At 37.8% G+C, this 15,902-nt stretch overlaps 1 protein-coding gene across 1 annotated transcript in view; it reads left to right on the plus strand.

Annotated features, from left to right (window-relative positions):
• Positions 1-11,077: 11,077 nt before the first annotated feature.
• DNAH11 (dynein axonemal heavy chain 11) overlaps positions 11,078-15,902 on the plus strand; it is a gene marked incomplete at both ends in the record, with an annotated part of 114,166 nt that continues 109,341 nt past the window's right edge. The window contains 8 exon segments of the mRNA XM_082499153.1: positions 11,078-11,251; positions 13,556-13,603; positions 13,607-13,678; positions 14,735-14,896; positions 14,899-14,919; positions 15,718-15,780; positions 15,782-15,847; positions 15,851-15,853. Coding sequence (XP_082355279.1) covers positions 11,078-11,251; positions 13,556-13,603; positions 13,607-13,678; positions 14,735-14,896; positions 14,899-14,919; positions 15,718-15,780; positions 15,782-15,847; positions 15,851-15,853 — 609 coding nt within the window.

Genomic DNA, 15,902 nt, shown 5'->3' on the forward strand with positions numbered 1-15,902 from the left:
ATGGGGAATCTCAGAAAAACATATTTGCTTCTTATCTTTCAGTACTAAATGTAGTGATATTTTGATGTACATATTAAAATATTTGTGATTTGTGGGTTGGGGTGGGTTTGGGTTTTTTTGTTTGTTTGTTTTTAAGAAGCTGTTATAGTTCTAGCAGTTAAATATCAAGGGCTAAATTTTAAAAATAACCACCAAATCTAAGTTTCCCTTGTTTCTCTTCCAATGGCGCATATGCTTACTGATAAAATAAAAAAAAAAATCACAATTCTTGCACATGTTCTTTATTCATGTTCTTTTAAAAAGTCAGCACAATGTGCTCTTGAAAAGAGTAGTCTGTAGTGGAATATTTAGTGGATCTTTTTAAAACATAGTGAAGGGACTTTGTTAGCATTTATACAACTTTAAAGTAAGGAGAAGTGATTTAATAAGTCAAGAGAATTAACTGCAGTTTTTCTTTTATGTAGAGTGCTTGGTATGCCTTTTGGGTGCTTTCATAGACAATGCAAATGTAGCTTTTTAACTTCTTTGCAGTAACGGCTCTCAGCTTTTCTTATATTGAGTCACACATACAGGTTGTATAGATTTCGCTGCCAGGTTTAGATAAGCCCAATATACCCTATAACTGTACTTTATTGAATGCTTTTTTCCACTTTAAGGCAAATCAAGAGCTTGAGGTGGTGGAAAAGGAAATATTACTAATGCAGGAATCTGCAAAACTATTTGAAGTAGCTATTCCAGACTACAAGCAAAGGAAACAATGTCGAAAAGAAGTGCAGTTGCTCAAGAAAGTTTGGGATATTAGTGTTTATATTAATATAAAGATGATCTTTTTATAAAAGGTATTATAAAGTTAGAATATATTCTGTGTTATACTCTTAATTTGATCCTAGAACTGCTTATAGTTTTGATTTAAAAAAAAAAATACTGAAGATTTTCATATTCCTTTTTGTCTTTGAAATTATAGTTGCTATGTTTTAGGATACCCAGAGTAAAAGAATCTCTGTTCTCAAGTTAACCAATTTCAAGATTATCCCAAAGCGAAACCAGATAGGTAGTTTCCTTTTGAGCTTTTTCAATACCAGTAAGTTCCTTGAATGATTAAAATAATTGAGTAAAAATTTAGAAAGCCAGAAAATTCCACTTCAGAACTGAGGATTGTACATTAGAAAGCTGTAGAAGGCTGGAAGCAAGGGTCCGGGAAAGTCAGTGTGTACAGACCTGTATGGGAAATCAGCCTTATAAAGTTCTGTTTACTTCAAGAAGTTGTTTTTCATAGACAAGGTTGAAAATATATGTGCTAGATTTTCTTTCCGTTACTGTTTGCCTGGCATTTGTTTTGCCAGGAGGGTGTGGAGGGCAGTTTCCCCCGCATCTCCCAGGTGCATCTTTATATTATCAGTGGATATAGGCATGTGTTTAATAGCACAAGAACGGTATGTATGTATACCTCTCAGAAGCTGAAGTATTGAAACTGTTTAAGTGCTTGACTTTTGGGTTGAATTTTGAGAGGACGGATTATTTTGTGTGCTTTCCAGGTAGTGGTGGTGGAGGGTTGGAAAAAATAAGGTCCAGGCGGTGTGATGGGCTTTCCCCTGCATCCATTTATCTGTTATATAGCAGAAGCTTGTCTTTACCAAATGTTGTTGACACTTTTATCTGTACGTTCTGTTTCAGAGCAGCGTTGATGATTGGGCTGAAACCCAGTGGAGACAGATTAATGTGGAACAGATGGGATGTGGAGCTCAGAAGGTTTGCCAAGGCAGGTTCCATAGCTGTCTCTTTCTGCAATTTATCTGTCTCGGTGCCACCCCTTCCTCGCTCTTCCCACCCACTATGACGTTCCAGTGGATTTGTTACGCAGGTGCAAACTGAATGTACTGGAACGTGGTTTGTTTTGGGGGCTTTTCTTTAAAACTTCATTCTCCTGGGTAAGTTTCCAGTCCCTGTAGAGGTACGTGGTCAAACCGTGCTGTCACTTCTCTGAATTGAGGCAGTATGTGAAAGAATAAAGAAGGTGGGGTTTTATGACAGAAGAAAGTAATTATTTTTAGAGACAGGTGGAATTTGCAGAGATTTATCTGCTCTGCTCTTAGACATAGCTCGAGAGCGTTGGCAGTTGCAGCAAAGATGCTCATTTTTAAAGGGAGGGCACTTTCTTTGCTTGAAGTATGCGCAATGTTTTCTTGATGGTAGCCCTGCAGAAGACAGTTCCAATGGGACAAGGGAAGTATGAAGCAAAAGTAGTAACAAAGGCCCCCAGACTATATGCAGTCTCCCTCACCCCTCTGAACGGTGGCTTTGAACGTATTAAATTTATGGATACTTTTATCTGCAGTGAAATAATTAATAATAAAACTAGACTTAAATCGTCAGGGCTGTGGTAAAGTAAATGGCTCAGGTCCAACTGTAATCGTAAAATCACTGCGTAAATGCAGTGTTAATACACTTCCATTACCTAAAGTGCCACACTGGAAAGTACATTTCCAGAGCCTTTGCTTTATCTGCCACATAAACCAACGACCCTAATAAAATCTTTCCTAGACTTGTGCCAAATACAACTCTCCCACACATCCACATGTGAAACAGGAAAGTAGAGTTTTCTGACAAACCTCCTAAATGTTTCCTAAAGTTATCAACAAGGTGGCTGGTAATGGCAAGTAATTGTTACAATTATTTTAATCCTGTTTCTTAGGAAATGCAGTCTTTGGATAAAAAAAGTTCGTTCCTGGGATGTATATAGGGGCTTGGAGTTAAAGATGAAGAATCTGATGTCATTGCAGGATTTGGCAACTCCAATATTGTTCTCAGCAATCAGAGAGACACTGGTACCAGGTCATGAAGGTGACAAGAGTAAGTATTCAGCCAAAGAAACCCCAGTGATGGTCTTTCATGCTCTACCCATAGATGCAGCAGTACCATCAGGCATGTTGTAGAGCCACTGCTGCCGACTGTTCAGCGTGTAAGTGGAGCAGAGGTTTAGGTTTCAGACAAAGGTATCTTGTGGGTTGAGAAGTAAATTTGTGGTCTCTGCTCAGACAAAAGGACCCAAATGTCTGAAGGTAGGCCTGGCTTGCTAAATTACAGGGTTCTTCCATACCTGGCTGTCTCTCTGCTGAGCCTGAAAATAGCACTAAGCTTGAAAGGTTCTCCGTCTTGTCTGGGACGGGAGAATACGTCCCAGTAATAATTTCTATTAAACATTTATAAGAAAACCAAGCAATATGGCTAGATATTTTCCTGGATAGCAAAAGCGAACGTTTCTTAACAGTGAACACAGGACATGATGGGCAGAGGGAAATGGAAGGTAAGGAAAGAAAGGCCACCTGAAATATCAGCCTACTAGTCATTTTTTTAAGAATTATTGCAGAGGGAGACTGTTGACCTGACAGTAGTTTAAAAAAAAATAAATAAAAATTGTGGTGTCAGAAGGGGGAGAGATGTGTACGTTTTACCCAACTGTTGATCATATAGCTGGAAAACCAAAGAAGGTCATATGAAAAGAAAAAAAAAATATTTTAATTTCTCAAAGAAAATCCCTGTGGTTTGGTTCCTAGGGTATAACATGGACCAGTTGTTAGTTTTCAAAATTTGAATAAAATTTTTTTTTTAACTATTTTGGAAAAAAAATGTTGAAGTTCAATTTTCAGTCATTTTTAAAATGAAGAAATCTGTAAAGCTGAAAGAAAAATACAGGAGAGAGTGAGCATAATAGAATGTTTCTATTCCAATATACCAGGCATTTTTCACAGACAGTTTTAATAAAAGCACATTTTAAATTATTTTTAATGCAGAAAGCTCCTAGACAGACCTAGCACAAAACTTTTGTAATTTTTTTAACAAAAAATAAAAAAATTATCAACTGTTGTCTTTTCAAAACCAAGCCTTGATTAAAATTTTAATTTTTTTTTTTTTAACTGATGTCTTACAAAGCTGTAACAAAATATGGTAAATACCCCCGCCACTCCCCAAGATTTCTAGTGTGCAAATACTGTTTCTGTAGCTTACGGTAACTTCAATGGCAGCTGCGCAAATAAACATGCCTTTTAGTGTTATGATACGCAATATGTCACAGTACAAGACAGAACAACAAAAACCAGTAACAGCATCAAGAAATATTTCATCTAGGCAGATCAAGTTTACGGTTCTGGTGCAAACCAGAAAGTATATCCGGTATTTAGAGTTCATACAACTTCATTGTTTTTTACGTGGATTCCATTTGAACAGTTGGCTATATGCTTATGTCTGATTTTTCTTGTTCATTTACTTATTTTGCTGTCTCTTTGCTTTATAGGTCAGGCTTTTACTAGCAGAAGATACCACCTTGACAGACCCTCTGGGACTCCAGCTTCATAAAGTAGAAGATGAAGGCCAAAGTATAGTTGACAATGCTGTGAAAGAGTTGGATACTGAAAAGGTGAGGGGTGCCTGTTTTTTCCTTCTGTTTTTGCAAAATAGTATGTAACAAGCGGTTTGTTTGATGAAGTTTTGTTTCAAGAAATTAACGATAGAAGTGAATATTTTCCTGTGACTTACCTAGGGAGCAAAATTCACAGCCTAGTGAAACTCACTTCTTGTCTGTGGTGTAGTTTACCATCACTGTGAATTAAATTTAATTAAATTACAAGTTCTCAATTCAAAATATGAAACGTGATAGGTATAGAAAGATGTTATTACTACTCTTATTGTTCCCAGATTTTGGCAGAAATCAGCCAAATATGGGGTGCCATGGAATTTTCTTACAAAGAGCATCACAGGAATGGACCTCCTTTTAATAAAGTCAGGTGAACAGCAGCTTGAAACTTTAGATAACAATTAAGTAAGGATTTAATTAATAGAAATACTATTAGTACATCAATATCGTTCACTCCCTTAGTACATTTGGGTAGTTAAACCATTTTTTCTGAATCTTTATTGCGAGTTATGTTTTCTCCAGATGTTAGTCCTGGAAAATTATATGTATGATATGTAACTATACATACTCCAAAAATATTCCTGTCTCCATGTAGGAGTTTACAAAATTACAGCTTTCTAATCTTATACTTTCTTAGATTTTTTTAAAATCATTTAATAATATGCTGTCCATTTGCAGTGTTTAAAGATGTCTTCTGTTATGATATGCGATAATAACAAGTTACAGGAGAATTTGTTAAACTCTTATTAGCTCTAGTTCCTCTGTTTGATAAATTATTTTGATTACTGAAGTTTTTCCATTTCTCATTTTTCTAGGTTCAGCTGCAAATGATTCTGAAAAATAACTATGTGGCACATTTCATTGAAGGAGTGAAAGGTTGGCAAAATAAATTAAACATGGCATATTCTGTCATTTCTATTTGGATGGAAGTTCAATGCACATGGTCTCATCTAGAAAGTGTTTTTCCTGGCTCTGAACCTATCAGAAGCCAGCTACCTGAAGATGCAAACAGATTTGATGAAATCGGTAGAAAATTCAAAGCTAGTAGAGTTAGTGTTTTATGTCCGTTTGTATCTTGCATTTGAATTATTTAGGGTGAGTAATTAAATATATTTTTTAAATAATACCATATTGACAGTTTAGTCTGAGTATTTCTTTGATAATCTTGTTTCTAACCCACTGGATTAACGTCATTACAAGAATCTTGGTCTTGCTTGGGAGAATATCAGAGGTGGATTTTGCATACTTTATAATTAAAATCTAATTAATTACTTGCCTTGTTTTCCTTTTGTGTGGACTGGCAGCTGCTGGTTGATGCATTGCCACAAAACATGATTTCTTACAAAGTTCTGCAGGTCATGACTTTAATATCTTCTTTCGTTTGCACTTAGCTTTTTAACCTCCTGGAGTCACATAGAGGTACAATACTTCTGAGTTACAGCAATCTTGCCATATCATTTAGGACAGTGATAGCTAAAATACAAGTTTATGGTCCCTTATTTATTATTGGCCAAGGTTAATTACAGCAATCAATGTAAACGTTTGAACTTGCACAAAATATCGTGTCTTAATTGTTCATTCTGACCAAAAAAGTCACTGAACCTTTGCTTAGTAAAGAGGACGACTTGTGTGTGATCAATATATTTATAATTCAATCCACGTATGCCAGGGAAAGTTCTCATTGTGCCAAGTTCTGAAAAGCTAAGGCATGATAATGTTCTATAGGGAGGTTCTGCGTTTAAAATTTCTAATGAATTTCTAATTGGTTTAAGTCTGCAATTTAAACAATGTGGGCAGCAGCATGTCTAACTATATGCCCAAAAAAATAATATCTATGTTCACACCATTGTATGAGTTGAGAACCCTGTTAAGAACAATGAAATTATTCATGACGTTTAACATGCATGAGTTTCTTCATGGTGCATGTTGAGAAGGGATCGGGCTTGCACACATGAGCAGAATTATTGTACAAGTTTATGCTTCTCTTACAATTTGTCATTTTTATCTTCTTAGAAGAGATCTAATAGTATAATCAGTGATATTTTCTTTCCTCCAGTGCAGCTCTCTCTGTTCATTTTACATTTCCTTCATGTTCAGTCTAAACCCTGTCAAAATAGGTGTTTGCGGATTTTTTTTGTCTGTTTGCTGTTTAAGAAATAGAACCTAAAACGAGCTGATGAGGTGCTTTCGTCCAGCTCTCTTCTCCAGTGCTTTCCTTGTCCCAGTATAACAAACAGTATGAAACAGAAGAAAAAAATCTGAGGGGAATTCCATATGTTGCAGTAACTTCCTTGCACTTCTGTACAGTGGTTGGTGAGTGACATAGCAAATATAAAAAATGTGACGGAAAGCGCATGAAAAATCTGAAGCTTTGCAGCACAGGTAAAATTTCCAGTATGATTATTAATTGTTCTAGAGTGTAATTCTGGAACACTCAGGAAATGAGAGCTGAAAAGTCACATTTGCTTTTTGTATAGGCGTGAGATGATCTGATGATAATATTTTTGTCATTTGTTTCTATTGGACATATTGGACTTTCAGTGCTTTTTATATGGTCGGTTACGTTTGAGGCGCTGGTTCATTATTAATGGATTGCACGATGTAAAAATTGTCAAAGGTCTTAAAAAATATATTCAGTTTGGATCAAATTCATTTCCTCCCCATCCACGACGTGGGAGCTGGGTGTCTTCCATTCAGGCTTGGAGCAGGAGAAAGGGGATTGTGTACAGCAAAGGTACCTCCTTCAACACACTTAAAGGTCCTCCTTGAAAAGGTCCCACTGACGCTCGCCCTTACTGCCTGTAGGGGCAGGGATGTTTGGAGTCACAGCCTGTTTCTCCTTGCAGAAAAAGGTTATATAGGAAGTTTAAAAAAAAAAAAAAACAAAACAACAAAAACCCACACAAACCTGTTTTTTTATATGTAACTTTTGTTATCAGAGATACCAAGCTAATAGCTGAAGTGCATGTCACATATAAATAATTGTGTTGGTTTTTTCCTCTCCAGATAGGCATGTAATTGAGTATTTTGACAATTAATACTTTTTTGTGTCAATAACAGAGATGAAAACACATGAAGGTGTCCTTCATACCTAAAAGAAAACGTGTGCATCCTAAGAAATGTGGTTACTTTTCTCCCCCATTAGATGGATTCTTAGCTTTTGGGTGGGTTTTTTTGTTGTTTTTTTTGTTTGTTTGTTTGTTTTGTTTTTAAATTCTTTTACCTGCAAATAACTGCCCTGTCAAGTAAGAAATTTTTGTTCTTGTCCCCTACTTTCTAAGGCTGGACTCTGGAAGGTTGAAGGGGAGTTTCTGCTTAGACAAACGTATCTTTTCAGGGACTTTTCTGGTACAATTCTGTTCTCTTGGGTACCTTGGTCTGAATGAGTAAAAAGAGCATGTTCTTCGGTTTCTAGGAAGGAAATGTGTAAGGTTTTCCACTTTCTCTGTTCCTTACAGCTGTATTCATTGTTATCATTTTAAATTAAAAGTGGATTGTGTTGTTCTGTTTTACTGTTTGGTCTGATTTCTTCTCTAACTGGGAGGTAATTTTTGGTGTTAGGGTGATTAAATGTGTGTGCTGTTAAAATCCGTCTTCTTCTCAGACTTTCTCTTTGTGAAAAAGCTGTGGCTGAATATTTAGAAACCACGCGCATTGCTTTTCCTCGCTTCTGTTTTGTTTCTTCGGCAGACTTGGTAGACATCCTTTAAACTGGAACACAGCCAAAACAGGTGAACCTCCTTATGTGTTATTGTACTTCATTTTGTCTTCAGAAAAGCAAGTTTTCCAGCTAACCATGTGATGAGATAGTATCGTAGAACTGCACCTTTGTTTCTGAGTGTTAATTTACTTTACAAATAGGAACACTTTGTGTAAGGAACATGGTAAACATTTTTCCCCCAGCTAGGAGAAGTACGAGGTGTTCAGCAAGGAGAGATGAAACCGTCATTCTGAGAAGTGTTACAAATCCTGTGCTGTCTCTTGCTGGAAAGATAGCCATGTGCAATTTGCATTTATTTGGATTTTGGGATTGTAGGTTTGCAGGAATTAGAAAGGGAAAAGGTCAATGAGATCATCAGACGTATTCTCCTTCTGGCACAGTCTGATCGCATTTCAGGCAGGCTATGCGTGGTGATGATAAGGAAGACTGAAAGATCTATGGTCTCTGTTAGGCTGTTCCTGACTGAGCTGCTGACCATTGTACAAGGAATGTTTTTGTAGCTATCCTTCTGTTTTCCTCCTTTGAACAATAATCTGCTAGGTTTTGTGACACTTTGAGACCGATTTGTATAAAAACACAGGCACTTTGATGTATTTCAGAAGCTTTATACTGTTATCTACATGCCAGATGATACTCCTGGCCTCAGTGACTATCCAGCCACGGCCATTAATTCCCTGAGTGCTAGAATAATTGGTGTGTCTCAGGCGAAGCCACCTTAGATGTGATGTGACGTGAAGCAAAAGAACTGATACTTTCCAAGAGGATGAAGGGCTTGTGAGGCTTGAGCACTGTGCCTTTTCACACATGATGACAGAGTCTCGTAGCTTCTTCACATAACTAATTCTCAATGACTTGTTTCATCCATGCATTGCTCTATGCCGCATGTAAGAAGAGCAACCGAACAATTCTTCCCTTCTAGTTGTCGGGCGTAGAGCATGCTGAAGACGATGATCTTCAACCCCTATGGTCTTTGGAGAGGTGTGCAGTTACACAAGTCATTTAGGCCTGAATCGACAGTTTGTGAAATAAGCACTAGCCATAATTAATAACAATTTCAAGACTTCTCCATTTTCTATTGAGCCATCTTTGTCCTTCAGACTCTTCTTCTAACTGACAATAGGGTGATTAACTCTATTCACTACTTTATCTGTGACCATTTTTCCCCAGCTTTTAGCATAAAAACCTCCTGTGTAGTGATCATGCGGCAGTCAGATAGCATCGCCCTGTCAGTCTGCACCACCAAGGAAATCAGAAGTACTCTTATTATTTGTTCAGTTGGCATAAGTGTTCTAATACGGTGGAAAAAAATGGGTTTTAATTTTTTTGTTGTCTTTAAAACTTAAGAATGAAATGTTGATTAATCACCTGGTGATTCAGTGCATCTTACCTGCTAAGATCAACGGAAGACTGTGTGCTGAAAGCATTAGAATAAGAAACACAGTAGTAAGATTAGTGCGAGGTCTTCATGTTACCCAGTTAGTTGCTGTGTTGAATTTTGCTGAACCACAAAATCTTATTGTGTATAACAAATGGTAGTCATCCACTTTAATAGAAACATGCCTTAAAATAGCGTGATTGACACAAATCGAAAGTAAATGGTTTCCTTATATGTCTGGTATTTTTGGGTGCAGGTGGCCCATCACATCTTATCAAACTTTTTGACAACATTGCTGATGTCAATTTTCAAGACAATATAAGGGAATCTGTGAATACTTCCCTCAGGATGTACAGCAGAGGAGAGGAGCATGTTGCCTTCTACGAAGGGTGTGGATGCAGTGGTCAGGTATGCTGAGTTATGTGACATTTCCTTCACAGATTTTGCCCTGTTTGGGATGTAGTTTAAATAGACACTTTCAATGGCGTGAAATATTGCTTTTAAATTTAGAAATAATAATAATAATAATAAAACCTTTAGAACTATTTTTCCAAATTTCAAGACATTTTGTGGCCCCAAACTGTGTAATAAACTAAAACTTCAATAAATTTTCTAGCTGCCCCTTGTATGTAGGTTGGTTTTTTTTTAAAGTCTAACGAGTTAAGTGTTAAAGAGCAATGAAAAAGAAAAAAAATGTACTAAAACCCGCAGAACTGATGAAGCCTGTGGTTGAATGTTGCATTTCTCATACTTCCTCTCTTCTTCTGCCCTTCTATTTCATCTTCCGTTATACTTTCAGATGCCTTCCTCTCTTATCCTTTAGCACACGCCTCTCCAGACCTCCAGCTCTCTCCCATGTCCCCTATCAGCCGAACAGGGTTTTAGCTGGTTTTGAACCTCGTATTTGCTAATTGGCCGGCCAGCGTGCGTACTAACTGGGTAGTGGTAGGTCAGAAAGAACACATCAGCAGCTTCTGAGACAATAACTTATTGTTCTCAGAACAGCGCTGAATGGATAAGCATTCACATTGCATAAAATCAATGTTGCATGTGGTTCTAATGATTGATTGTCTCAGCAGGGAGGCCCCAGACTGAATGGGCAAATATATGCAGCTTGCCTCGTGGAGATAGTTTCTCCAAGATACGGCTGCGTTTGAGTGCATAGAGACATAAGAAAGACTGTTTGTTGTCTGTGTTTTCTGTTCTGCGGACACATGGTAAAACTTCAGACTTCCGTATTTGGAGCTCCAAGGCAGTATGTCTGCGTGTTTAGGTCAAATGGATAGGTAAACCAAACCAATGTCTGGTATCTCAGTAATTGGGAAGGGCTCCTCTGAACCAAATCCTACTGAAGAGGCAGTAGGAGAGAGAAAATGGAAGGAAACAAACCCCACTCTCAGTTCAAGTTTGTAAATCTTTGTAACGATTAATGAGATGAGCTTCCTATATTGGTACCATTTATGTTACATGCATAAACTTATGCATGTTTGGGGTTTTTTTGCTCCAAAAGGTAGAGTCTTGGTTGCAACACCCTGAGGAAACTGTACACTAAACGGCGCGCCTCCGCGTCATGAAGGCGATAGCGGCCTGTGAAGAGCGGCGGAGAGAACAGCGGGGTTTTGACTACGCAGCCCAGGTTGCACTTAATGGTTCACAAATCTGGTGGGTTTCAGACGTTGCAATGGCATTCGGCAGGCCGGAAGGGGGCTTGGCATCAGCCCTGAAGGACTGCCACACGAAGCAGGTATGGATATCTTCTTTTTGTTTAATTCAGTGAAAATAAGTACAGAGTGAGAATGGTCTCATAAAAAGACACGAGTGGCATATCTAGTAATTTTAGTCCTGTAGTAAATTAACTGCTATTGGCATCTAATGAAAAAAAAAAAATACACCTTTTGCTTCCATTTCTGTTTTGGGCATTGTTATCACATCTTAATTACTGGGGTTTCTGTAGGATTATTCTGAACTGGGATGAAAGGTAAAAGCAAAGATACTACCAAACATCAACCATGATGGTATGACAAGAACAGAGTATGTAACCAGTACGTATAAAAATTCGAAATGTGTGTATTTCTGTAAGGAAGCCAAAACTGTTGGTTTTACTTGTGTCAAACCAAAAAGTTTACTTCTAGTATTATTCGTTTTAGTCCCGCTTCAGAAGGGTACCTTCTGTAGTTTGATTTTTTTTTTTTTCTTCGCCCTTGTTTACCTCCAGCTTCTTTTGAATGTTTTTGTTCTGATGTGAGTATTGTTGCTCTTTGTGAAAACTTTAAGTAGTTTTGGTTTGCTTTTCCAACCTAGAAAATCTGCCGAAGGGAAATATGAAATAGGACAGAGACTTCTAAGGGGGGCGGGGGGGGGGGAATCTGATACGGCTGGATAAAGATTAATCTTTGTTTGCCGTTTCTCATAATACAAGACCTTTAATAGGCACTACCTGAAGCTATTCAGTAGCAGACTTTAAACCAAAGAAGTACTTTCACACAGTGTACAGTTTAAAATATGGAACTTTTGGCTACAGAATGATGGAAGTATAAAAAAAAAAAAAAGTCAAATGAAGGGTTAGCCAAATATCAGTTCAGTTCATGACTATTAAATATAATGATAAAATAGGCGGCGTGGTTTTGAGGGTTTAGTTTTGTTGGGTGGTTGGATTTTTTTATTCTTTTTTTGCTTAGTAAATTCTGGCTGATGTGTCTGTGACAAATTGTGCCATACGTTCCCAAGATATCCATCTCCTGGACTCATTTTTTTATGTGCCTTTTGTTGGGTTTGTGTTTGGTTTTGGTTTGCTTGTGGTTTTTTTTTTTGTTGTTTTGTTTTAAAAAAAAACAATCTCTGCTAGCTTCTGTGAAAGGCAGAGACTGGATCCATGACGAAGCTCCATGTGACCCAGGCAGGCTATGTTTCCGTGGTCACTTTGCAAGTAGAGCAGAGCACTGTCTCATGCTGTTGCTGCTTCCTGATGGCGTGACCTGTAGCAGGGACTTTGGGCAGGTTCTGCTGTAGAAAGGATGGACTAGGAAAGATCATCTGGACCTCTCTGCAGATAGCAGCTCGCTGCCATAAAGAAGGGGAGCTTTGGGTGTGTTTAAAGGAAGGTGCCAGAAATATTTCAGTTCAATTCCATTCAAAATGTTGCTATTGATGATATGATACAAAAAAAATAAGAAGCCTGGTGAAATGACATGCTGATTATATTTTTGTTGTAATAATTCTCAAAATCTATTAGGGTATAGACAGTGATTCTCAAATAACATGTTTGCATGGAGTATTACATTTTAGGGCTTTAACTCTGACTCAGTAAAAACAGCACCAGTAGTTGTTTTTGTACATTATATAAAAGTACTACAGAAAGTGTAGTGTTTGAGGTCTTACTAATTCACTGCCCATTTTTAAGCCGGAGCTTTAAAACATGTACAAGCGTAGTTCGGTCTCACACTAGCTAACCAATAAAATATATTTCTATTAGTTATACTTGCCTCCTTAAAATTACATGCAGTAGATGTGTACATTTTTCTTTCCTATTAATATGAAACCTGAAAAATTCCATAGGGTCTTTCTACTATGTAACACTGTATAATAAATTCATATCATATTTTGTAATCTTCCCTTCATTACTTTGCCTGTTTTGAAAATGTCATCTTTCCTAAGGTGCATTTTCAAACAGTTTGGCATTAAATGTTCTCAAGCAATTAGCGCCACAAGTTTTGTGGACTCTGTTGCATAGCTCTATGGAGATAGTAACCACAAAATTTACATTTCAACTTCATGTAAATCTTTTCCTCCTTCCATTCTTCCTGCCCTGCCTTGGCCATGTTCAGTAGTTGTGGATTGTCATTGTCTTGGAGGCAATTGAAATGTCTGTTTAAACCAGGATTTATTCTGGCACCTGAGGTTTAATACCAGTAAATTTGTACATACAAGCTAGATTTTGTGGTCATTTAATTCATAGCGTGGGCAGATGTAACTTCAAATAGCAATTACAGTAGATGGTACTGGGTTCCATCTGGTCTTAGACAGTTACCTAAATCTTTTCAGGTCACAGCTAAATGCTCTCATTACTGTGCTGCTTGGAGAACTTTCCTTGGGTGACTGAGGGAAAATCATGACCATTTGCACCAAAGATGTTCGCATTAGAAATGTAGTAGCAAGCCTTGAGGCTCAGATGGTATGTGTTTGGATCAACTATATTTTACATTTGAAGTTTTAGTGGATTTGAAAAGAATTAATAGTACCTAAGCCGAGTTGGGTCTGGATCTGCATGTGGGCACAAGGGAGCAGAAGGTGTAGTAGTTATGAAGACATCCTGATTCAGAGCTGTGTGCCATGTCTACGTTCTTGTCAGCTATTGCCTTGTGAATTTAAAATTTTCCTGAAGAAAAGTCAGGTGTCAACTTTTACCCTGCTTCTGGAAACCGTTTAATCTTGTAGTAGGTTTTCCGTGAGCAGCAAGATATTTCCTTTAAATTTCAGATTACAAAACCGAGCGCAGACAATCCTTGGTCAACCGGAGCGGTTTTTCCAAATGTCTTCAGTTATTCTGCTTTTAATTATTCCGTCTTTAAACGTTCACGGTGCGTTTTGTTCTCCTTTTAGACTCATACTTGTGCATCTCTAGAGCAGTTAACTCCTCTCTTGTGGTGACTCTTTATAAGTGCATAGAATTACAGTTTTGAGTGTTTATTTAAACCGAAGTGCTCTCTCTATGTATGACTTTGTTCAGGTAAAACTAAGCTGGCTGGCACGTGTTGCTGGTTTCAACGCACGAAACTTTTCACTGGATGGGGAGCGAAATGGGAAAGGATTCTCATTTTCCTTCTGACCTCCTCGGCCTCAGAAATAAAATGCGTTTCTAAGATGGCATTAAGACAAGAAGAAACAAGGCTTGAGGAGTAAAATGAAACTCATTCTGGTCAAAGTAATGTCTGCTCCCAGGCCAAGACAGCATTGTTTGTAAGGAGAGGTCTTGGCTTAATAAGTGGCAATGTGTTCTGCTGTAATAGCTCTATTAAAAACATGTCATACTCCATTGCATCTGTATAAAAGCACAAATGCCTCGAGGTGTGCCTAATCCTTTATAATTGGTTGTAGTAGTTATTATTCGTAAGTGGCTAGGAATGAGGTGTGAAAACTAGTGATGACAGCTGTAGCTTTGTGATTGGGTCACATTTCTATCAGCCGAATAGCTCCCACCTGGCAGAACGGCTCTGCAATGGCTTTTTAGGTCACCAGTTCCCGAGCTTTTGCTTGGCTGTCACAGCCACCCCACAGGCGGGATGACGCCCAGGAACACTGTTTTGCCAACACTTGCGATGCTCAGTTTCAACACTTTTATGAGTCCTTGGGAAATACCCCTTGGCTCGTTATTACACCTTTGACTGACAGGTAATGACTGTTACTAATACCAGTGTCTGCTTTATTTGTTTCAGTGAATAAAAAGTTAAAAGTCTTAGAAGTTCAGTGTTCTTTCATGCCTTATATGAATTTTATAAGGTTATTACGACAACATCTTTGAGCCTGTGTGTATGTAGGTGCATACTGAAATCATGGTATGATCGTAATGTCCATTACTTTTAAAACAACTGAAATATTTCTTGCATAACTTGATGTGTGCATTCAGTGTCTAGTCTGAAGAAGAATATGAGTGGATCTATACCACGGTTAATCAGGAGTTTTCAGCAAAATAATATTTTCCTTTTCACGTGTGAAAGTCCAAACCAGTACTTTTTTTTCACACCACATACAATTAAGCTTTTTTCTGGAAATGTTTTCACTGCAGAATGGAATTTCTTGTCAAAATCGGTGATGCAGAATGATGCACAAGCAATCCTGTCTGGCTTAATGCTTATGACCCTCAGTTGAGGGGGACAATTCTGGAGCTCAAGTCATTGAAACAGGGAAAGCGACAGCTACAGCCTCCTGTTTCTTGTCCTGTGTGACCACTGATAGGATATTCCTTATTGCTAAAAAATGTCTATGTGATTAGTTTTCATATCAAAAATAAGCATTTTCCAAGTAGTGCCACACCATGATTTTACATGCACATGAAACATTAAATTATAGTGAGAAAGTGGACTCAGAATAAATTTCCCATGAAGCATAAGGTTTGAAAAAACCCTGAACAAACTCCTGACATCGTAGATGTTGTTCCTGGCAATGGTAACAATCACTTTTTTTGTGTTCATGTGTTACATTACTCACACTTAGTCTCTCCACCTAACAATGAGCGGTGCTCCTGCAGGACCAGCTGGCACAGATAAAACAGAGACCCACCAAAGATGTAGGCCGTGCTTTTGGTATGATGGTGTATGTCTTCAGCTGTTCTGAGCAGATGGATTAGAAGGTGAGAAGTTCTGCTAAGCAGTACGGAAATTGTTGTTTAGTTTCTTTTT

The sequence above is a fragment of the Vanellus vanellus genome (genome assembly GCF_965231255.1).
Source record: "Vanellus vanellus genome assembly, chromosome: 2".
In the NCBI taxonomy this organism is placed as follows: Eukaryota; Metazoa; Chordata; class Aves; order Charadriiformes; family Charadriidae; genus Vanellus; species Vanellus vanellus.